The sequence below is a fragment of the Corylus avellana genome, chromosome 4, assembly GCF_965113065.1.
Source record: "Corylus avellana chromosome 4, dhCorAvel1.hap1.2, whole genome shotgun sequence".
Taxonomy (NCBI): Eukaryota; Viridiplantae; Streptophyta; class Magnoliopsida; order Fagales; family Betulaceae; genus Corylus; species Corylus avellana.
In genome coordinates, this window is record NC_142493.1 from 1,671,764 (window position 1) to 1,695,780 (window position 24,017).

Here is a 24,017-nt window from a genome sequence, read left to right on the forward strand (position 1 = left end):
TATTTTTATGTAATTTATATATTTATGCAATCTTATGTGTAATTATGTCACCATGTTTAGTAATATACTGTTGTATGACCTTTAATATGTTTTTATTATTATTATTATTATTATTATTGAAATAGGCATGATAGACTTTTTTACATAAATTTTTTGAACTGTAATAAAAAATACAATTGAGATGTGTTTTAAGTTTTAAAATTAAATTATAATAAATAATCCCGCACAGCGCGGGTTCTGAGCTAGTTTATATAAACAAACAGCAATCCCACAAATTCAACCTTAAGCTCTTAAAACAATAAAAATAATCGAACAATAAAATCTTATCACAATGCAATCCAAGCCCATTAAAATTACACAAACTTCAATAAAATGAGCGTATAGTTTGTATGAAAGTGAGCACCAACAAGATAATAACAGCTACGGTAGAAGCAGTTCTCCAAGGAGTGCTCAAATAATCACGTCTCAAGATAGCCTTCCATCTATGCCAAGGACGCTCATAAAATGTAATCAAATCTTCATAGATATAATAATAATTGGAGTTGGTGCCAAAAATTAGATTTTGTTGGCTGAGCTTGTTGAACATAGTCGTCACTGCATTGCTGTCTCCTAAAGTATTGTTCAGGATTCCCTTATGTACAAGTAAATCCACATCTTCGGCAGTATCAATAAGGAGATCCAATAGGATAATATAATCGATAACATAAGCACGATTCAAATAGTGACATTGCTCCAAGGCCATTAGGTTTCGAAAAAGAGACTCTGTAGTAGCCCATAAATTTAAGCGTGGTATTTCGAGCACTCCCTTTTTGAATTTTAAGTCAAATAAGCATTGGCTTGAGCCCTCCTTAAACTTCAGTCCTGCCTCATCCAACTGGCTTGCAGTGTGAAAATTCTGAGTTTGGAGTGGACATCTTTCTGGTAGCTCATCTGATGGAGGCAGAAAAAAGGTTCTTAACAAATCACAAAAGTGCAATATTTTCCAATTGGGATCACCAAGAGGCACATGCTGGGTTATACCTTGACTGTCGAAAAGTTTAAAGAATTTGAAGGTAAGCAATTTGAAGGAATCAGAGTAGTTTGAGCAAGTTGGGAATGCAAGGTTGTATAATTCCTCTATAACGAAGAAGGGAAGTTGATTTTCAAGCAACCACATGTCATTATGTGCACTACACATCAACCGATGCGTAAATGCTGTAGCGCTGTCGTCAATACTCCATTCTCCATTCTCACCTACTGCATCAAGGAAAAACACAATAAGGAAGCTCGCATCCAATAAGATCATTTTCACATAATTATCACTGCTAAGGTTGCTAGTCTCTGAATAACAACGACGAACATCTTCTTCCCTATCCCTTATAGTGCTTAGTAAATTCTCCACATTTAGCTTAGCCTTTTCCACAAATATCTTGAAAGATCTCACTTTATGCTTTTTCATGGCTTCCAATCTTTCAACGCCATGGTGAAAAGGCCCTATGGATATAACCTTAGGAGTGTAGGCTTCTTCGTTCAATTTGCGAATATCATGTGGAACCCTATAGATGCAACATTCAGCTGATAAGGGAGGATCCACGCTTCCTAGCATTTCTTTGATTTCATCTTTCAACCCTCTGTCGCCTAGCAAGTTGGCTTCTCTATCAACTTCTCCATTTTGACTTTCATTTCCTCTTGGACTGTTTGCTTCTCTTTGAGTTTCAGAATTTTCATTCACATTTATTATCAAAGCATTTGCTTCTTCTTGAATTTCTGCACTTGCTGATTGTTCCATCTAGCTAGCAAGTTGCCTTTCTTAAATTCCCTAATGACAAAGACACGAGTGATCACTAGCTAGCATATTAAAAATACTGGAAGATAGTTCCCAAGATGCGGTAAAATCTCGTTTTTGACCTTTTGTCTTTTGTAAGTTATAAATCCTTGATATACACGTACAAAATATTAAAAACTAAATTAGAATTGGGCGTGATAACTAAAATGTCTACTGATGGTGGTGGAAGAACACAAAAAAAGAAAAAAAAAAGAAATGGAAATTCATATGCATAGCAACTTTAATTGAGGTTTGTCAAAAGCAGCAACTTCTATATATGTTAAACCACAGCAAACGGTAAGAGCAATAGAGAAATATAATGCCATATACCAGAATGCGAGAGAGTGAGATAGATAATATTATTCCACTGGTAAAAAAACTCGAAAGAAAGAAAGAAGAGGGGAGGGGGGTTCACCTTGAAGAAACTTAGCTGAGTGATCAGTACGCCACAAGTACGCGACTTCAAAAGCGACACACAGCTAGACCTTCAGCTCCTGCAAATCAAATGTACATTTGCAGTTTGGCTCTCAAACAATAGAATAGAGGGTTGGGTTATAAAGATAACAAGTTTGAGGATAATTACATTTTAGCCCATCAACTTTCAACACATTTGCACAAATTGCACTTAGCGGTAATTGCGGAACGGCATGTCGGAAAATTCAATAATAATCCGAGACACGAATGGACGATTAGGTTATGAGGCTTGCTTCACATATTCTTGCTAGATTTTTAGGTGAACGGTGGTGAATTTTAGAGAAATACTATGATTTTTAGTGGGTTTTGTTTTGTTTTGTTTTTTTTTTTTTTTTTTTTTTTTTAATTCACGTACAATAAAAAGAATATGAAAATAACCTTACATTCCTTGAATTTTAAGCACGTACGATCTGCATAGTTGAAAATTGTCTGCCACGCATTTCATCTAAAATTGCTTCTGTTTGATTTTCTCTAAATTTAGAGGACAAGACTATTTTTTTATTTTCTTATTTAAATATACTTTACAATAACTTTTCTTATATTTTTCAATATCATTAAAATATTAGTTCTTTAGAAAATACAAGTTTCTTACATCCCTTCACATTTTTTACAAAATTTTAACACAGTCCCCCATAAAAGGCAAAAATAGAAGAGAGTAGAAATGAGAAAGAAATATTGTGTTAAAATAATGGATAAAGAAGCTATTGGGAAGTTAAAGTACTTCCCAATGCATTTAGTAGCACTTTAGCATCCCCATGTTTAAGGAAGCAATACAGAAGCTGCTATAGGTGACTTTTATGATTTTTTTTTTTTTTTTTATAGATTTTTCTTATATTTAGGGAAGGGAAAATATTATTAAAAAAAAAAACTGATACTAATGATCTTAGGGAGATTAACATTTTGACCGATCTTTTAGTGAAACTGTAATATGCGATCGCATGCATGTTATGAATTTGGTCCAATTATGTTATAGTAATCACTCATATATATATATATATGGATTGTCTTATGCACTTCCTAGGTCCTAGGACACAAATGGATCGTACTGGTACTAGAAAGCTTTTTTAGAGCTTCTCCAACAACAGTAGCCAAAATAACTACTAATGAAGTATAAAATTTTATTTTAACTACTGTTTTTTCTATACACATACCAACAGATTCTCTCATCTCTCTTCGAAAACCCATCACCATCCGATGCCTGGGTATCGAATTCGATCGCCACAAACTTGTTCTTGCTCAATTGGGATGAATTAATCGAACTTCTAATTTTTTGCAAGGTCACCTCTCCATTAGAATTTGCTGTTAAATCTTGTCAAAATTTTCAAAATATTAATTTTTATTATTATTATTATAAAATAACATAAAAAAATTGCAAAGATTGAGGTGTTGGTCAAGATTTAATAGAATTTGCAAAAATACCTTATATATATATTGGAAAATTTTGACAATATCTAATAAAAATCCTAACGAAATGGGTACATTGCAAAATATTGAAAATTCAATATCCTAAATTAAGAGATTTTAAACTTTTTTAAAAAAAATTTTAAACACGTGAAAGTTCATATAGATTTTGGCATTATGCAACATGCTAAGAAGTGCCAGTTGTTTGGTCTTCACCAGGAAAGTCAAATGAGGTGGGTACTTAAGAAACCTTAATTTGTTACCGTTGTGGAGACAAAAATTGATTCCATGCACAGCATTTGAGATGGAATGAGATGGAACAGCCTTGTAGTTTTCACTAAACAAACCTTAACGGAAACCTTGATGCCATCAAATGATGCACCAAATTAAATATTTGAGATGGAATCATATATGCACAGCATGATCTATTGATCTATTTGAACATTATAAAACTTGCTAGGAAGAGGTTCGTGCCAGCTGTTTGCTCTTCACGAGGAAAGTCAAACGAGGTAGCTTCTACTTTGTATGATTAAAAATTGAGAAAAATGTTCAAAGAATGATCTGCCAACTGTTTGGTATTTAAGCAGGCAACTCAAATTAATTAAAAAAAAAAATATAGTAAAAGGATTATGGAAATTAAACCCATATTATAAATCATATCTGTAAGTCGCTAGATATGATAATGAATTAAATCTAGATAATTGATTATATATATGTGCATGTGTGTTATTCGCAATAATCATTATTATAATATCTATAACTGAACATATATAATTCAATAACAATAGTGATTGATCTTATAATAACGACTAAATTAAAATAATGCGAGTGTTTTTATAATCAAGTCTTTGAATAATCTGCAAAATGAAGCACTCAATATGGTTGGTTGGCTTTTATATCATTTATTCTTGACCTAGCTACGAAACAACAAATATTTTATTTATGGTCTTTTAATAATCTGCAAAATGAAGCACTCAATATGGTTGGTTGGCTTTTATGTCATTTCTTCTTGACCTAGCTACGAAACAACAAATATTTTATTTATGGTCTTTTAATAATCTGCAAAATGAACCCATCTTTTTGACCCCACTTATTTCATACCGGTTGATATAATGTATGATATGTGGTCACCATTTTAGGTTTTTTAGTGACCGACATGAAAAGTCATTATATGAATCTTTTCTAGAGCTACTTTCGAAACTAGCATGTACGAAAATCATAAATATTTTGTATATTTTCATTCAATCATATATATATATCCACTTTTATTTACAACATAAAAATAGTAGTAGAAAATAATTACAAAATTAACTAAAAATTTGAGTTCGGGCAGTGGTCTGGCGGAGGTCCGATGGTGGACCGGTGGAGGTCTGGTGGTGGTCGGCGGTGGTCCGACTGTGACCCGATGAAGGTTCGGTTGTGGTTCGGAAGTGGCTTGATGGTGATATGGTTATGTTCCGGTGGTGCGTTGACAGGGCCCATTGGTGGCTCGATGGTGGTTCGGCGGTCATCGGGCTGTGGTTTGATGTTGGTCAAGGGTGGCCCAAGACTGGCCAAGTGGTGGCCCAACGATGGTTTGGGGCTAGTCTAGCGGTTGTACTGTACGTTGTGGTTAATAGTGGTTTGGTGGCATGCTCTTTCAATTCTATGGCCTGATTGTGGCTAGGCGGTGGTCCAGTGGAGGCCCATCGATGGTCCGGTGAAGGTCTGTTGATGGTTTGGTGAAGGTTCGTCGGTGGTCTAACAATGTCCTAGTGGTGACCTAACGATAGCCCGACAGTGGCCCGGTTGGGGCTCGATAATGGTTTGGTGGTGGTCCGACTATGGTTCGGTGGAGGCCCAACGGCGGACGGTGGTGGTTTGGTGGAGGTCGATTGGTGGTCTAGTGGAGGTTCAATGATGCCCCAATAGTGGCCTAGCGGTAGTCAGACGATGGCCCGATTGATGTTCAGCAATTTGAGAATAGAAGAAACTCAAACTTAAAAAATGATTTACGAAATTTAAAAACAAAAATCATTTTTCGAAATTAAAGAAATGTTTTTTGATAAAATCGAAAATATTTTCTGTCTAACTATTATTTTCGGTATCACCAAATACCGAAAAATACATATAAAAATTTTCATGAAATATTAAACCGAGTTAAGAATATTGCTAATTAAGAATCTTAACCTTCCATATATATATCCTTCTCTATGGAGTGGAGAAGGTTTATTCGTGTAGAAGAAGATAAGAAGTTCTATAGCCACTGCGGTATAGTAGGACGTCAACTAGTCATTTTCTTACATTACATGTTGGCGTCTCTTCCTTATTCGACTTCTTGTGTGATCAGATTGTCTTTAAATATGAGGCTAAATTGGCTAATTATAGTTTATTTTATCATTTGGATCAATTCTTATTTTTCTGCAACTGTTACGTACGCATGGCATTCCACGAAACAACGGTGGTCCATAATTTTTGTGTAAACCGTGATTGATAGAACATTTTTCATAATATTCAATTGGTGGATAGGTTCTTTTTAAATATTTTACATTCTTTTCCAAACAATCTTACAGCTTTTTCAACCGTACATTTATGTGGCCAAATTTAATTAATTGAAACTTGGTAATTAATTTAATTGATATGCAATTCTTGAATTGTGAGTCTTTACATTATCCAATTTGATATGATTAATGGTGTTTAATTAACGAATTCTTCTCTCGGAAGTAATTACATATATGAGATTTGTTAAAGTATCGAGTTAAGAATTGACTATGGGCAAAATCGTTCACATTTTCCCCAGAAGAACAACAAGGGGAGATTGATTTTCAAGTTTCTATGAATCTCGTTTCACTTCAGAGCATTTCCTCATGCGGTTATTCATTTTTTGTGATGAATATTATTACTATGATTTTATCATTTTACTTCATAAGTGCAGTTTTTTTTTTTCATTTGATTTTTGTTTCCAATTGAAACATTTGCGACTCAATTTCGTCCATATTTATGGGCTTGAAGGTGTTTCTCTTTCCTTTATTTGGAACATATAATCATATATATATCTAACTACTAGATGTGCTAATAATATATATGAGAGAGAGAAAGAAATTGGAATAAACTAAAAGAATTACGAACAAAATAGAAATGCGTAGAATTATTTATTGAAAATATCTCAAGGTGAAAAAATAAAAAATAAAATAAAATAAAGATTTCAAATTGTGTAAAGAATATTGCAAAAAGAGCATATAGTATTGCAATATAAAAAGAAAAGGTGCTAATTTATATCTGAGTGCAATAGCAAAAAAATTTAGTACTTAAGTCAAATTTAAATTTTCCAAGTTATAGAATGCAATCCAACAAACCTCAAGCTCCTAAAACAATAAAATAAGGGAAAATTACAGTTTACCCCCCTAAAATTGACAGCGTTTTTCAATTCGAACACCAAAGTTTCAATTTTTGCAATCTACCCCCCCAAAGTTTCAAATTTTTGCAATTTGACCAATTGTATTCAAAACTTCTCATATTGCCCCTAATTTTTATTTATTTATTTTTTATAAAAAATTTCGGGGTGGCCATAGCCACCGCTTTGGCCATCTGGCCATTTTTGCACCCTCAAATTTGTTTTTTTTTTTTTTTCATAAAAAAAAATAATAATAAAAATAAAAAATAGGGGCAATATGAGAATTTTGGGATAATATTGGTCGAATTGAAAAAAATTGGAACTTTGTGGGGATAGATTGCAAAAATTGAAACTTTGGTGTTCGAATTGAAAAACGCTGTCAACTTTGGGGGGGTAAACTGTAATTTTTCCATAAAATAACTTAAGAATAAAATGTTATCGATCAACTTATCACAATGGGTCCCCAAGAGATAGTTTAATCGGCTTGGAACCATGCTTCATGAAGCAGAAATCATTAGTTCGAATCTCCTACTCTCCCCTCTTGAGTGGACACATAAAAATAAAAAATAAAAATTATCACAAAGGAATTCAAATTTAGGGTAATGAGATGATTGAGCATGAGCACCAGCAAGATTAAAGCAGCTACAGCAGCAGTAGTTCTCCAAAGATTAGTAAAATAATCACGTCTCAAGGTAGCCTTCCAATTATGCCGATGATCCTCATCATAGAATTTGTTCAAACAACCACGTGTCCTTAACTACACTGCGGAAGTTGGTTTGAAGTTAATTTTCAAGTTCAATCACTCAATTCTTCAAGCTCAAATATTAGGAAACATTCAATAATGAAGCTTGCATCCACTAGGATCATTTTCACACAATCACCACTGCTAAGTTGGATACTCTCTGCATAACAACAACAAAAATGGTTTCTATTTTTTAAAACTGTAAAACCATTTTTCGAGTGTGAGCATTTCATTTTCAAATCGATAGACTCAACCAAGACGTCGTCGGGACCCTGCCGAGACTTGAACAGGACCTGCCTCGGAACTGATCGAGACCTACATGATGCCTGCCCGAGACTCCGCCGGAACCCGACTGGGAACCGAATGGGACCTGCTCGGGACCCGATGAGGACACTAACAGGACTCGGTCAGGATTCCACTTGGACTCTATTAGGACTTGTGGGACTCGGCCAAGTCACCACCTAGACTTAGTCAGGACACTTTCGTAATTTTAAGTTTAATTTGATTGAATGAATATATATATATTGGCAATTTTCCACATGCATCAAACACAGGAAAATGTTTTCGCTGAAAACATTTTCTGCCATAAAACATTTTACGTCGAAATAAACAGAGCCTAAGTTCTAATTAAGTACCTTTTAAATTCTTGATCGTCACAAAATATTTAGAACTAAATTAGGATTGGATGTGCTTCCAAACTGACTTAAAGGAATGTTATCAAACTGAACTTATAAAACTGTCATGGGTCGTTTAAACATGTGTAAAGCATATGTTTTTTTAATACTTATATTAAAAAAGTAATATGTTTTGCACATTCTAATTAAAAAAGCATGTGTTTTTTACATGCCAAGGGCACATGACAAAATTATCCGTTGAGTTGGAAGAAATTGTTCCGAGCCAATTTATAAGAAATTTCTGTCCTAAATGAATTTATTGAGCGGCTGCCATAACTTTCTAAAATTACATAATTATTATGGGAGTCGACCTTTGGTGCCTTGAAGTTAATTTGCTCTAATAATTTTTTTAGAAGAAAAAATAAAAGCTGAATTTGAAGTAAAAAAGCAAGGATGTCGATGGATCAGAATAATTAAAAGAAATAAAAATTCGAATCCCTTAAAACAAGAGGAAGTATGTTAAACCACAGCAAACGTACGTAAGAGCAAATATAGAATGCTAGCTATAAACCACTGGTAAATAAAAATAAAAATAAAAATAAAAATTAAAAAAATAGAGGGATTGGTTTTCACCTTTAAGAGACTCGTGCACAGGCCTTCAGCTCCTGGAAAATTGTAAATGAAATGTAGATATCCTGTGCAGTGTGGGTGTGGGCCTCAAACAATAGAGGGTTGGGTTATAAATAAAAAGAAGTTTGGGGGAAAAATACATTTGAGCCCTTTAACTATATTCACATTTCCACTTACTTTTTTAAACTTTATAAAATGATATTGGGCCCTTAACAAGTACTAACTTAACGTAATATCTCGTTTATTTTATAAGTTAACACTAATTCCTAACGGAGTGTAACAAAATTCAATAATAATCCAAGACAATAAGTAGACGACTAAGTTATGAGGCTTCATATATTGTTGCTAGGAATTTTTATTTTTTTCTTAGAGAGAGAAAAGAAAAAGAAAAAAAGAACCTATAATAAGAATCAAACTCTCTAAATCAAATTAGTTTACCAATTTAACAACATCAAATTAGTTTGGGCGCCACCATGGCCTACTATTTGTTTTTCAAGAGTTTTTGGGTACCATTTATAGTAATTTGGTGGTTCATGCCTACATTATTTTTTTTTCAAGAATTTTGGGGGCCATAGCCTATATCGGGCCTCGGTTGTCTTCGCCATTAAGATTATATGAAAGATCGTGATTTTATTGAATTTATAGGTTATTCTGAAAAATATATTTCTAGGAAAATTTCATTAATTAAAATGAATGAGGACAGTACAGTTTAAATATATTTCAAGATAATATTGTATTAATTAAGACAAATTGCATAATAAATTATGGCTAAGAAGCTGACATGCATGCACGTACACTCCAATACACACTTTTTTACTTATTTTGTAGAGGGTTTTTTGTTTAAATAATAATAAAAAAATTATTAATATAATATAAAAAGTAAGAATGTTGGAGAGTTGATGTTAATGGATATGACTTATGTTATTTGCATGGATTAAAAGTATAATTGTATATTATTTGCATGGATCGATGGATAAATTGAATATTAGGTTAATTGTAATCCAAAATTCGGGTACAGTCCCGAAAAAATTCAAAAAATATATAGGGGGAAATTTTTTTAAAAAAAATAACCAAATTTTCTGAAGTGTCGTGTTATGACACGTCAGAAATTTTTCTGATGTGTCAGAAAATGACACGTCATAAATTTTTTGACGTGTCACTTTTAACCCGTCAGAAAATTCTGACGTGTTAAATCTAACACGTCAGAAAATTCTGATGTGTTAAATCTAACATGTCAGAAATTTTTCATTTCTAATACCCATAATTTTAACGCCTGAAACACGTAAAAAATGCTCCGTCATGAGGATTTTCTGACGTATCAGACCCCCTGACACGTCATAAAACTTATGTCAGGAAAAAATTGGTTTTTTGACTAATTAAGACTTTGACAAGTCGTTTGCCAAACACACCCTACATATATGTGGCCAAAATTAATCGAAATTAATTTTGTAAATAATTGAATTTAGAGTCTTTACTACAATAATTATATTATCCAACTTGTCTTGGAACATCTAGCTAGCTAGGCTAGTGGGTGTATGCAAGCAATTATGAGCATCAAAGACCACAAGAAAAGCTCAAAGGGGACTGACTAGTTCTACTCTTAAGTTCTCCAAAATCAATTACTATTATTAATACATAAGCTATGAATCTATAATAGTAATCGTGAAATGATTGAGCATGCAGCCTTTTTGCAAAGGACAGACACTAAATATATTATGAGTCTCATGTTCTTTGAGCATCCAAATAAAACAAAAAAGTTCGCTTTCTTCGGAGAAAAAAAAACGATATTGTATGGGTATTTTGATTGAATGCCATCGAGTTAAAGGAAATTGGTAGCATGCATGCACTTAATCACAACCACAAAAATTGATGGTATTTTACTTGATCATGTAACATGATCTAGTCCGGGAATTTCCTAATATGTTTTTGATGGGAGGCCATTCTTAAATTCAGAAGATGAATGAGTTGGGATTTCTACACCTTGTGATGTAGGGTGGAAGTTAACCCCTACGAACGTTAATGATGAGTATGTGAATTCGATGGTGAATTCTGTCCAACCTGAGGAGGATGATGTAGACCAGAGTGCTTGAGAGTATATGAGGAGCGCACTGTCCCTGGAATTGCGATCGAGTGCCCTCTACCTGTGATCGAGCGCACCTTCTCTGGTACTGCGAACGATCCTGAGATCGAGCGCACCTGCTCCCTGGAAGTGCGATCGAGCGCCCTCTACTTGCGATCGAGCGCACTCGGGACAATTTATGTTATTTTCTGCGTTTTAATTATTTAAACCGACTTTATTTCATTGTTAAAGTAGGTTTAGGGTTTTAAGAGTCTTTATTTCGTTATTTTATTAGGTTTTGGGATTTGGGCTATAAATATATGCTTATAGCCTCCAGAGAAATCAATTGTTGTTTATTATTGGTTTTGATTAATGAGAATACTCAGAGTTGAGTTTATTCTTCTTTTCCTTCAAAACCTAGAGAGTATCTAGCTTTAGTCAAGAAGATTTCTTTGATTACTTGATAGTCTCAAGTTCTAGAAATACATATCCGCTGCTTAATGATGTTCTTTGCTGCAGCCCACTAACTCACGCTGCATCAGTTGGTATTAAAGCTCAGTTACTTTCCATGAATGGGGAGGAGCAACCGCTTTGCAGACATAAACGAGATGTAGGTGCACACGGAGACAGCACGTAAAGAGCAACCGACGATTCGTTTGAGGCACATGAGTGGTGGGTCGAACAATTGTCGTCACCAACCAAGACCGCAATTCGCGGAGGCGGAAGGCAAATCTATCGCTGAACGTTGGCAACTCAAGGAGGATCAATTTTGGGCTATGTGGTATCAATTCGGAGACCTCACTACCCAAATATTCAACTTGTGTCGTCACAATGGGAATGGATCTAGAAACCCGTTTACGGAGCGCCAAACGCAAGGACGTCAGCACCTTGCGCAAGCTCATGCCAATCAGCGGGTGAGTAGATTCAAACTCGATACACCGGAATTCCAAGGTTGCTTGCAACCCAAAGAGTTCACGGTGGCAAAAAAAAAAATAGAAAATTTCCATAAAAAGAAGTTCCTAGGGAGATGGCGGATGTGGTGCCTAGAGAGGCGGCAGAGATTAGGAGTCAACCGATTGTGGTGGAGGAAGAAGATGGATTTATTGAAGAAGATTGCTTGGTAGATTGGGCCTCTCCACCAATCTATGACATCTATCCCGAAGAAGAGGTGAATTATATACACCAAGTGTTTGATGAAAATCCTAAACGAGAATTCTTTGATTTGGAAGTTGATTTCCTTGGAGTAGATGCTATCTTATCAAAAACTTTTAACCAAAGTTGTCATGAGATCTATGGGGCGAAGGCGACTTGTCTATCAAAGAGTGAAGGGGTTTTTGTGAATACTTTGGGAATTCCCATAGCATGTAGGAAGGGAAAGGCACGACAAGAGCATGGCAAGCCTACACAGCAAGGAGAGGCACATGGTCTTCAATATAAGTGTGGCGGTGTGTTGATGAATAAGGCCATCACGTTTATTATGAGGTGTAGCCTTGTTGTGATTTTGAGTAGACGATAATGGAATGAGTTGACAGGGCATTCAAAGGATCGCGGAAAGAACCGGCGGAATTCGTGGACGAATTCTCTCCAACAGGGGGAGAATGATGTAGGGTGGAAGTTAACCCCTACGAAAGTTAATGATGAGTATGTGAATTCGATGGCGAATTCTGTCCAACCTGAGGAGGATGATGTAGACCAGAGTGCTTGGGAGTATATGAGGAGCGCACTGTCCCTGGAACTGTGATCAAGTGCGCTCTACCTGCAATCGAGAGCACCTTCTCTGGTACTGCGAACGATCCTGAGATCGAGCGCACGAGCGAGCGCACCTGCTCCCTAGAAGTGCGATCGAGTGCCCTCTACTTGTGATCGAGCGCACTCGGGACAATTTATGTTATTTTTTGCGTTTTAATTATTTAAACCGACTTTATTTCATTGTTAAAGTACGTTTAGGGTTTTAAGAGTCTTTATTTCGTTATTTTATTAGGTTTAGGGTTTTGGGCTATAAATATATGCTTATAGCCTCCAGAGAAATCAGTTGTTGTTTATTATTGATTTTGATTAATGAGAATACTCAGAGTTGAGTTTATTCCTCTTTTCCTTCAAAACCTAGAGAGTATTTAGCTTTTGTCATAAAGATTTCTTTGATTACTTGATAGTCTCAAGTTCTAGAAATACATATCCGCTGTTTATTGATGTTCTTCGCTGCAGCCCACTAAGTCACACTGCATCACCTTGTGTGGCATATTCTTTTGTATTGTACAAAACCCAAAACGGTAGTAGTTGGATTAATATAGGAGGTTATTCCTTTTGAATTGTACAAAAACCAAAACCACAAGTTACACCACATCTTTGGCAATGTTGATAAGTAAATCCATTCCGAGAATATAATCGATAACATAAGCATCTAAGTGAAATTGCTCTAAATCCACGAGGTTTCGAAAAAGAGACTCTGTAGTAGTAGGGGTGCAAAGGCGGTTACGGTTAGCGATTAGTGGCAATAACCGCTAACCGTAACCGCCTTAGCGGTTAGTAGATTTCACTAACCGCAACCGCTAACCGCTTAAAGCATTCTCAATGGAAGAGCCAAATGTTACTTTTATTTAGAATAGCTCTTCAAATGTTCAAAAAACCTCCCACATTGGATGAGCAAAAAATATATGTAAAATAGATATTTGATTAGAAGAGCTAAAAAAAAAGTTAAATGTAGCAGCACTTTTTAAGGGAGCCATTTTATTTTTTAGTGTTTCTCTCTCCTGCTTTATCTTTTTCCCAAATCTTTTCCCACCTTTTTTTTTAGAAATATAGCTAATCGGATGTGGAGATACTTAAAAATGGCTTAGCTAAACTAGATAAAAGTGAGTTTTGAAGAGCCATTTTACATAAAAATATGGCTCTTCCATTGGGAATGCTCTTAACGATTAGCGGTTAGCGGTTAACCGCCGATTAGCGGTTAGCGAAATAGATAATCGCTTGCTAACCGCTTTTTTAAAATTGGGCTTTTTTTTGGCTTTTTGGGCTTTCTTTAAAACTTTTTGGGCTTTTTTTTACCCTCATTTTTTTTTCTTGTATTTTTAATATCTTCTAAATCCTAAATTCCTAAAGTATCTAATAATGCTTTAATTAAATTGTAGTCTTATAGTTATAAGTAATATATTGTTTAATTCAATTGAATCAATTGTGATTATCATTGTACATGAATCATATGATTAACTTGTAGACTTATGACTTATGAGTTATGTCATATTATATATGCATTATTTATTATTATATAATCATATGATTTAATGATCAAGTCATCATGTGATATAATCATATCAATTATAGTGATAATATATAAATTACTAAAATTATAATGATAATACATTAATACTTAAATTGTGTTTATAAGTAACACATTGATCATTGTTTAATCCAATGTCAATTACTTAATTTGATATTATACGAATCATATCATCATTGTACATTAATAATATGATTCACTTGAAGTCTTGAATAAAATATTTGAATTGTCATTGAATCATATGATTAAGTATTGATATTATACATTTATATTATTCATATACATATGTAGACTTATATAGACTTGTAACATATATAGACTTATAAGTTTATAACATACATTGGAAATAAGTCTCTAGATATTTAATTGTTGTATTAGTATGAATTGATATACTTATGAGTTATGTCATATTATATATGTATAATTTGTTATTATATAATCAAATGATTTAATGATCAATCTCATGTGATATAATCATATAAATTATAGTGATAATATATTAATACTCAAATTGTGATTTAATTATTTTTTAAAAAAAATTGTAATTTAATGATCAAGTGATTATATGATATAATCATATAAATTATAATGATAATATATTAATACTCAAATTGTGATTTAATTATTTTTTTAAAAAATTGTGATTTAATGATGAAGTGATTATGTTATATGTATAAATATTTTTATAATTATAATTATAAAAATATATTATATAAAAAGACGGTTAGCGGTTAGCGGTTACGGTTAGTAGACCCAATAACCGCTAACCGCTAACCGCTAGGCGGTTATAGCGGTTAGACGGTTAGCGGTTAATGCGGTTAGAAGGTTAGACAGTTAAGCGGTTGGCGGTTATAGCGGTTAGTGGGCGGTTTTTAACCGCTCGCCTTTGCACCCCTATGTAGTAGCATATAAATGTAATTAAGCATGTTGTTTTCAGCACTCCATTTGTAAATTTTAAGTCAAATAAGCATTTGTTTAATTTGAGCCCTCCTTAATCTTCACTCTTGCCTCTGCAGTGCATGTGCCAATTCCTAAATGGGCCAGTAATTGGAAGCCTCCTCTTGGTGGTAGCCTATATGATGGAGGCTGGAAAGAGATTCTTAACAAATCAACAAAGTGCATTATTTTCAAATTGGGATCATCAGGCTGTAAATGCAAGTTTCCATATTGAGAGTTGGAACCCAAAAAGATTACAAAGGTAAGCTGAGTAAATGAAGGGTAGTCTGTGCGAGATGCAAATGCAAAGTTGTATAATTCCTTAATAACAAAGAAAGGAAGTTGATTTTCAAGTAACCTCCTGTCACTACAAGAAATTTGCTCATGAGCTAAATGTCGCCACTATTGATCAATAGCGGCGACCCTTGGCCGCTATTCATTTGCTGGTATTAATCCGCCACTGATGATCAATAGCGGCGACATTTGGAGTCGCCGCTATTGATGGGTCAATAGCGGCGACTGCTAATGACTTTTTTTTTTTGCCGCAAAAAAAGGTTGAAATGGGCCGTGTGTCGCCGCTGATGATGGTCAATAGCGGCGACAGTTTTGTCGCCGCTACTGATGTTTTTAAATAGCGGCGACCAAGATGTGGCCGCTATTGACTATCAATAGCGGCGACCCTCTTGCTTGCCACTATTGATGGACAGTAGCGGCAACCATAAAGTCGCCGCTATTGACTATCAATAGCGGCGACATCGTAGTCGCCGCTATTGACTGTTAATAGCGGCGACCACGATGTCGCCGCTAATGATGATCAATAGCGGCGACATCGTGGTCGCCGCTATTGATACTCGTCAGAATAAAAAAAAAAAAAAAAAAAACCCTGCTTAGAATAGATGTTATATAGCAGTTATGAGAAATGAGAATTACATCAAGCCTATTTATAGTCAAATTGATAGAGATAACTAAAGTTAATTGGTGCAAGCATTGCATATATATGGAAGGACAAGTGGATTCAAGGATTCACTTCTCTTATCATGAAACAAAAAGTGAGAGAGGGAAACAATAACACAAAATAATGACATGTTGGGGACGTCCGGACAATAAGGTTATAATCAAAAGTAAACTCATGCCAAGTCAATCAAACTAAACCACCCAATCTAAGGCTTGCCTTTGAATTGTAAACCCTAAGAGCAACAAGCCTTATATATATTGAAGGGTTAGTCCTCACCTATGAGCACAAACTATGTCCAAAAAAAAATAAAGGACTTCATCTCATCAAGCAAAGGAATAATAGCTAAACCATTAAAACAACTAAACCACCCAATCCAAGGCTTGCCTTTGAATTGTGGACTTTAAGAGCAACAAACTATATATATATTGAAGGGTTTGAGTCCTCACCTATGAGCACAAACTAAGTCCAAAAAAAACATAAAGGACTTCATCTCATCAAGCAAAGGAATAATAGCTAAACCATTAAAACAAGTTGGTGCTAGCATTGCATATGGAAGGACAAGTGGATTCAAGGATTCACTTCTTATCATGAAACAAAAAGTGAAAGAGGGAAACAATAACACAAAATAATGACACGTTGGGGACGTCCGGACAATAAGGTTATAATCAAAAGTAAACTCATACCAAGTCAATCAAACTAAACCACCCAATCCAAGGCTTGCCTTTGAATTGTGGACCCTAAGAGCAACAAACCATACATATATTGAAGGGTTAGTCCTCACCTATGAGCACAAACTATGTCCAAAAAAAAATAAAGGAATAACAGCTAAACCATTAAAACAAGTTGGTGCAAGCATTGCATATGGAAGGACAAGTGGATTCAAGGATTCACTTCTTATCATGAAACAAAAAGTGTTGCAAACTAAAACAAAACAATCACATGAACAAACTAAAACAAAAATAAAAAAGAATTAACTAAGACTAAAACAATAAGGTTATAATCAAAACAATCCGATTTTATAAATTTACAAACTAAAAAGAATTACAAACAATCATCAAAACAATCAGGTTATAATCAAAACAATAAGGTTATAATCAAAACAATCCGATTTTATAAATTTACAAACTAAAACAAAAATAAAAAAGAATTAACTAAGACTAAACGCAATTCTTTTTTCCTGAAACAAATAACTTAAAACAAAAAAAAGATCGTCGGCCTGAATTACCACAATCAAACACAAACACAAACTTATATGATTAATGAGGTCACAAACGCAAACCAACAAACAAATATAATCAAAAACCAAACACTCCAATTCACATTCTACTCATCCTTATAACTCCATGCAAGCCTCCCGCTTGCTACATTTCACAGTACTTCCACCAACAAGTGAGTGACAATAAGTTTGAAATAACTTACCATCAATTGAGTCCTTTAGTGCAACAATTTCTTGCCTATCTTTCTCTCATGCCATTCTACATACACTAAAAAAAAGAAAATAGTGCTATATACTTGTATTAAATGGAATTAACTTCCACCAACAAGTGAATGACAATGGGATTGAAATATCTTACCCATTGTTATTTGAGTCCTTTAGCGCCACAACTCCTTGCACATCTTCCACTCATGCCATCCTGTATACACTTAAAAAGGAAATATTGTTACATAATATTACTCTCTTGCATTGTTTAATCAACTTGATAAACATGTCAAGAGAGGTTCACTAACTCAAAGTTCTTAAACAAAAAAACTGTTTGAAGTTCTTACCTTTTAACACAAACCAAATTTGTTATAATCTTTGTAATATTAAAACTTCTTCAACAAAGTACAACTAAAGCACCATCCAAGTTCTTAAACATTAAAACTATTTGTTATAATCATTGTCGTTGGATTGAGGCAGAAAACAACCACATGTGATTAGTGTAACATACACAGTTACCCTAAATTCTCAAGTTGTGCAAAATTCTGTTTTTTTTGTCAAGTCTCCAAATGTCTCTTTGCAATATGAATCTTGATAGGAGAGACAACTATATGATAGTATTGAACAATTGTTAAAAAAGGTTCTCTTGTTAATGATCATTAAGCATTTATGTGTCTAATTTATCATAGTGATGTCTAAGTGCAGTTTGTGGGCACTTTAGAAACTTAATTTTAAAACATCTAAACCCTTGCTTAACATGAGATCGATTTTTCCTTCTATCCAATTACTCAAAGTCAAGTCTAGCACCCTTGTTCGTAGGCACCTGATCCATTTCACCAACAGTCAAGGTACTAGGTATATTAAAAGGACATAAGCCCTTAATTAAGATGAGATTAATAATTTGTCCATTAATCAAAGTTTCTCTGCTACTGGGGCAAGGCAGGAGTGATTCCATCCAATAAAAGAATAGGAAGAAAAATTATTTATTGAAAGTCTATTAAAGATCAATGACAAAAATGCTTATACATAGCTAAAGAATATAAATTTGTTCAGACTAGCTACAATCTGTCTAAAATCAACTTAGGATAAAGTACAAAATGGGGAATTTCAGCTGGGTTTGTTCTAATTTTATCAAAACCACAACTTTTCAGACGTGAGTTCATGGGTATGTCGGGAAAGCTTCCAATTTTCTCAATAGAAACAGATTAAAGTAAAATATGGTGAGTTGGAGTACAAAATTTCAATTTTCCTAACAGAAACAGATTCATGTAGAATATTGTTAAAATAAAATATAAAATATAAAAAGAGAATGCGGCTACATTTTGTTTATATTAATTTATTGTTTACATTGGTAAGGTGTAACAAAAAAGGCAAGAAGTGGAAAACAGGGCAATGTGTAAATAAGGTAAAGGTGGGATGTGCTGAACAACGCAACGTAACAAGAAAAATATAAATGAATTCTTTTAACAAATAGTGTGAACGGAGTATAAACTGCTGCTGAAAACAAAGTGGGGTAACATATGAAGAGAAAGAAACAGACCCACCCGGTCAGCGAGAATCCGAGCTTTATTAGGAGTGCCAACACCAACAGCAACTAATTTCACACCCGCTGCATCAAATCTCTGTTTGGATTCTTTCAAAGCAGAAGCAAGTTCCCAACTTTGAAAGAAGAAGAAGCAAAGCAAATGAAATATCAAAACAAAGTCCAGTTTTTCTGATAACAAATTAGAATAATACTAATGCAATCCACAATTACCAGCAAGGACACCCAAAGTGCCTCAAAAGTGCAACAACAGCTATTCCCTGGAAGAAAAATGGATTCATAAGCAACAATCTTAGGGTTTCAAAAAAAAAAATGAAAAAGAAAAGAGTAAAGGTCGAAGGAGGAAATTAAGGGAGTGAGAAACTCATACCGGAGAGAGGTACGCCAGAGAGAGATCGAGCTACCGGAGAGAGTTGAGTGCGCCAGAGAGAGAGAGGTGCGCCGGGAAGAGAGCAGCCGGAGAGAGAGAAACGTTTGCCGGAGAGAGAGAGAGAGAGAGAGAGAGTGAGAGAGTACTGATGAGGGAGGTCTGAAAAATAAAAAATACAAGTGATGAGGGATTTTGGTCGGAAAAAAGAAAAAAAAAAAAAACAAGTCTGAAAATTTAAGAAATCGCGCCAATAGATGGCGCCAAGTTTTTATGAGCACTCAATAGCGGCGACCTTAGTCGCCGCTAATGAGCTCAATTATTTTTTTTATTTTTTATTTTTTTTTAAATTATACTTACAATTTTTTAATTTTTATTTATTTATTTATTTAGGGTTTTTTTAAAATAAATTTCTCTTGTAATATGTTTTTATTATTATAATATTAACTAAAAATTTCCGTTTAATAAATTTTTATGATAAAGATCATTAAGTTGATATTTATCTTATAATTAATTATAAAATAATACAAAATTAAAAAATAATATAAAATCAATATAACTAAGGCACTAAGATAATGTAAAAAGCTTACAGTTCAATTGAGTATTCGATTGAACCTTTAATTGTATCCAGTTTGATCTATCAATTGATTATATCACAATCAATCAAACTAATTCACTAGGATCGATATGATGTTTGATCGAACATTTAATCATATCACAATCAATAGAACTAATACATTAGGATCGATCGGATGTTTAATCGATCATTTGATCCTATCACGATCAATGGAACTAATTCATTAGGATCGATCAGAGGTTTGATCGATCATTTGATCATATCACGATCAATCGAACTAATTCACCTGGATCGATCGGATGTTTGATCGATCGATCATTTGATCCTATCACTATCAATCGAACTAATTCACCTAGATCGATCGGATGTTTGATTGATCGATCATTTCATCCTATCACGATCAATCTAACTAATTCATTAAGAGCGATCAGATGCTTGATCGATCATTTGATCATATCATGATCAATAGAATTAATTCAGTAGGATCGATCGGATGTTTGATCGATCATTTGATCCTATCACGATCAATTGAATTAATTCAATAGGATCGATCGGACATTTGATTCTGTCACGATCAATCGAACTAATTCATTAGGATCAATCAGATGTTTGACTGAACATTTGAACCTATCATGATCAATCGAACCAGTTCATTATGATCGATCGTTTGATCCTATCACGATCAATTGAACTAATTCATTAGGATCGATCGAAGGATTCGATCGAATGTTTGATCGATCATTTGATCCTATCACGATCAATCAAACTAATTCATTAGGATCAATCGGATGTTCGATCAATCATTTGTTCTTATCACGATCAATCGAACTAATTCACCAGGATCGATTGGATGCTTGATCAAACATTTGATCCCATCACGATCAATCGAACTAATTCATAGGATCGATGTTTGATCGATCATTTGATCATATCACGATCAATCGAACTAATTCACCTGGATCGATCGGATGTTTGATCGATCATTTGATCCTATCACGACCAATCGAATTAATTCACCAAGATCGCTCGATTGTTCGATCAAACATTTAAATAAGAATAAGAAATATAAAAGTTCAATAATAATTAATAGGAGAATTTGTTTTTTTTTAAAACAAAAAAATAAATATTGATTTTTTATAGAAAATAGAAAAATAGAAAAAATTCACCAATAATTAATATAAAAGAAATAATGACATATTATCGGAGGATTCGAGCTGAATTTTTGGTAAATAATTTTTTCTATTATATATGTAGGGTCAATAGAATCACCCAAATATTTATAATTTTTTTTTATTTTTTTTATTTTTATTTTTATTTTTTTCAGGTGTAAATAGCGGCGACCCAATAGTCGCCGCTATTGAGGGGTCTTTAGCGGCGACCTATTTAGTCGCCGCTAATGACCCATTAATAGCGGCAACTTTTGGGTCGCCGCTAATTAATTTTAATTACTTTTTTCCCGTGTCAATAGCGGCAACCCAAAAGTCGCCGCTATTGAGGGGTCATTAGCGGCAACTTCTAATCGCTCGATTGTTCGATCAAACATTTAAATAAGAATAAGAAATATAAAAGTTCAATAATAATTAATAGGAGAATTTGTTTTTTTTTAAAACAAAAAAATAAATATTGATTTTTTATAGAAAATAGAAAAATAGAAAAAATTCACCAATAATTAATATAAAAGAAATAATGACATATTATCGGAGGATTCGAGCTGAATTTTTGGTAAATAATTTTTTCTATTATATATGTAGGGTCAATAGAATCGCCCAAATATTTATAATTTTTTTTTTATTTTTTTTATTTTTTTTATTTTTATTTTTATTTTTTTCAGGTGTAAATAGCGGCGACCCAATAGTCGCCGCTATTGAGGGGTCTTTAGCGGCGACCTATTTAGTCGCCGCTAATGACCCATTAATAGCGGCAACTTTTGGGTCGCCGCTAATTAATTTTAATTACTTTTTTCCCGTGTCAATAGCGGCAACCCAAAAGTCGCCGCTATTGAGGGGTCATTAGCGGCAACTTCTCTAGTCGCCGCTAATGACCCATTAATAGCGGCCACTCTTGGGTCGCCGCTAATTAATTTTAATTACTTTTTTCTCGTGTCAATAGCGGCCACCCAAAAGTCGCCGCTATTGAGGGGTCATTAGCGGCAACATTTGTAGTCGCCGCTAATGAGCCATTAATAGCGGCCACTCTTGGGTCGCCGCTAATTAATTTTAATTACTTTTTTCTCGTGTCAATAACGGCCACCCAAAAGTCGCCGCTATTGAGGGGTCATTAGCGGCAACATTTGTAGTCGCCGCTAATGAGCCATTAATAGCGTCCACTCTTGGGTCGCCGCTAATTAATTTTAATTACTTTTTTCTCGTGTCAATAGCGGCGACTCAAAAGTGGCCGCTATTGAGGGGTCATTAGCGGCCACATTTGGGTCGCCGCTAATTATTTTTTAATTATATTTTTTTAATTTTTTCTTATGTCAATAGCGGCGACGGTACAGTCGCCGCTAATGACCACTCATCAGCGGCGACTCTGAAGAGTCGCCGCTGTTGACTCTCATCAGCGGCAACTTATGGGTCGCCGCTGTTTGAAGTATTATTAGCGGCGACCCTTGCCGCCGCTATTGTTGTTTAATAGCGGCGACCCACTGGTATTGCCGCTAATGATGCTTAATAGCGGCGACTTATGGTCGCCGCTATTGTTGTTGCTGCTAAATAATTTTTTTTTTGGTTTTAAGCGTCCACTATTAGTGGCGACCCAAAAGTCGCCGCTATTAATTGGTCATTAGCGGCGACTAAAAAAAGTTGCCGCTAATGACCCTTCAATAGCGGCGACTTTGGGGTCGCCGCTATTTGTTTGGTCGCTAAAGACCATATTGCTTGTAGTGTGTTCCTTAGGATTGGGCCGTTTAATTGGCCCTTAGATTTTTGGGATGTACAGTGTATCAAATCTCCGGTCTCTTTTGTAGTACAAATATATGATAAATATAAAAGTTATAAGTTTCCTGCTGCACTCTTTTTGCCCTAAGATTCTGATTTTATGCTTACGCTATGATTATATATGCTTGAATTCGTGCCCTCTTATTTCCCCAAATGTACAAAACGATTGCATGTTAAGCAAAGTTGCCTCATTCACAGTCCAACATTAGTGCCATGCATGAGGTTTCGACCAAGATAACTTTTAGACATTTTTAGTTTATGCTTTTGCTTCTCTTTGATTTTTTTTTTTTTCTTTTTTTTTTTTTTTCATTTGATTTTGATTTTTTTTTTTCTTTTTCATTTTTAGTTTATGTACGAGGTTTCGACCAAGTAAGTGTAGCATTACTCAGTCTCCAAATATGCTTTTCTCGCTGTTTTATCATTTATTGCAGGCCTAATTAACCACTGTTACAAAGCCATTGAAGTTTTATATGATCATTAAATTCCTTGAATAAAAACTTATATTTCTAACTACTAGATGTACTAATAATATGAGAGTAAAATGGGAATAAGCTAAAAAAAAAAACAATGAACAACATTATAGCAATTGGTAGAATAATTGATTGAAAATATCTCAAAGTGTATAATTAAAAGGTATGATTTCAAAGAGTATAAAGAATATTGCAAATAGAGTATATATATATATATATATATATATATATATATATATAGTATTACGGTATAAAAAAATGTGGCATACTATAATTGCGTGCAAAAGTAAAAAGTTAATACTTTAAGTCAAATTTAAAATTTTCAAGTCGTAAACTACAATCCCCCAAACCTTGAACTCTTAAAACAATAAAAATAATCGAACAATAAAATCTTATCACAAAGCAATCTAATACCATTAAAATTACACAAACCTCAAAT

The 24,017-nt window shown here is 34.2% G+C and overlaps 1 protein-coding gene and 1 long non-coding RNA gene across 2 annotated transcripts; both read right to left on the reverse strand.

Annotated features, from left to right (window-relative positions):
• Positions 1-364: 364 nt before the first annotated feature.
• LOC148586108 (UPF0481 protein At3g47200-like) lies at positions 365-1,768 on the reverse strand. The gene has a single exon (XM_088515267.1). The coding sequence runs from the start codon at positions 1,766-1,768 to the stop codon at positions 365-367; it is 1,404 nt and encodes a 467-aa protein (XP_088371393.1).
• A 15,915-nt stretch (positions 1,769-17,683) lies between these two features.
• LOC148586109 (uncharacterized) lies at positions 17,684-19,340 on the reverse strand. The gene is made up of 3 exons (XR_015911826.1): positions 19,226-19,340; positions 17,840-17,899; positions 17,684-17,749 (listed from the first exon to the last, which is right to left on the reverse strand). It is a non-coding gene; the product is annotated as an uncharacterized LOC148586109 (long non-coding RNA).
• Positions 19,341-24,017: the final 4,677 nt, after the last annotated feature.

Excerpts from the sequence above, each read along its gene's own strand:
- LOC148586108 (XM_088515267.1), bottom strand. The coding sequence starts at position 1,768 with ATGGAACAATCAGCAAGTGCAGAAATTCAAGAAGAAGCAAATGCTTTG.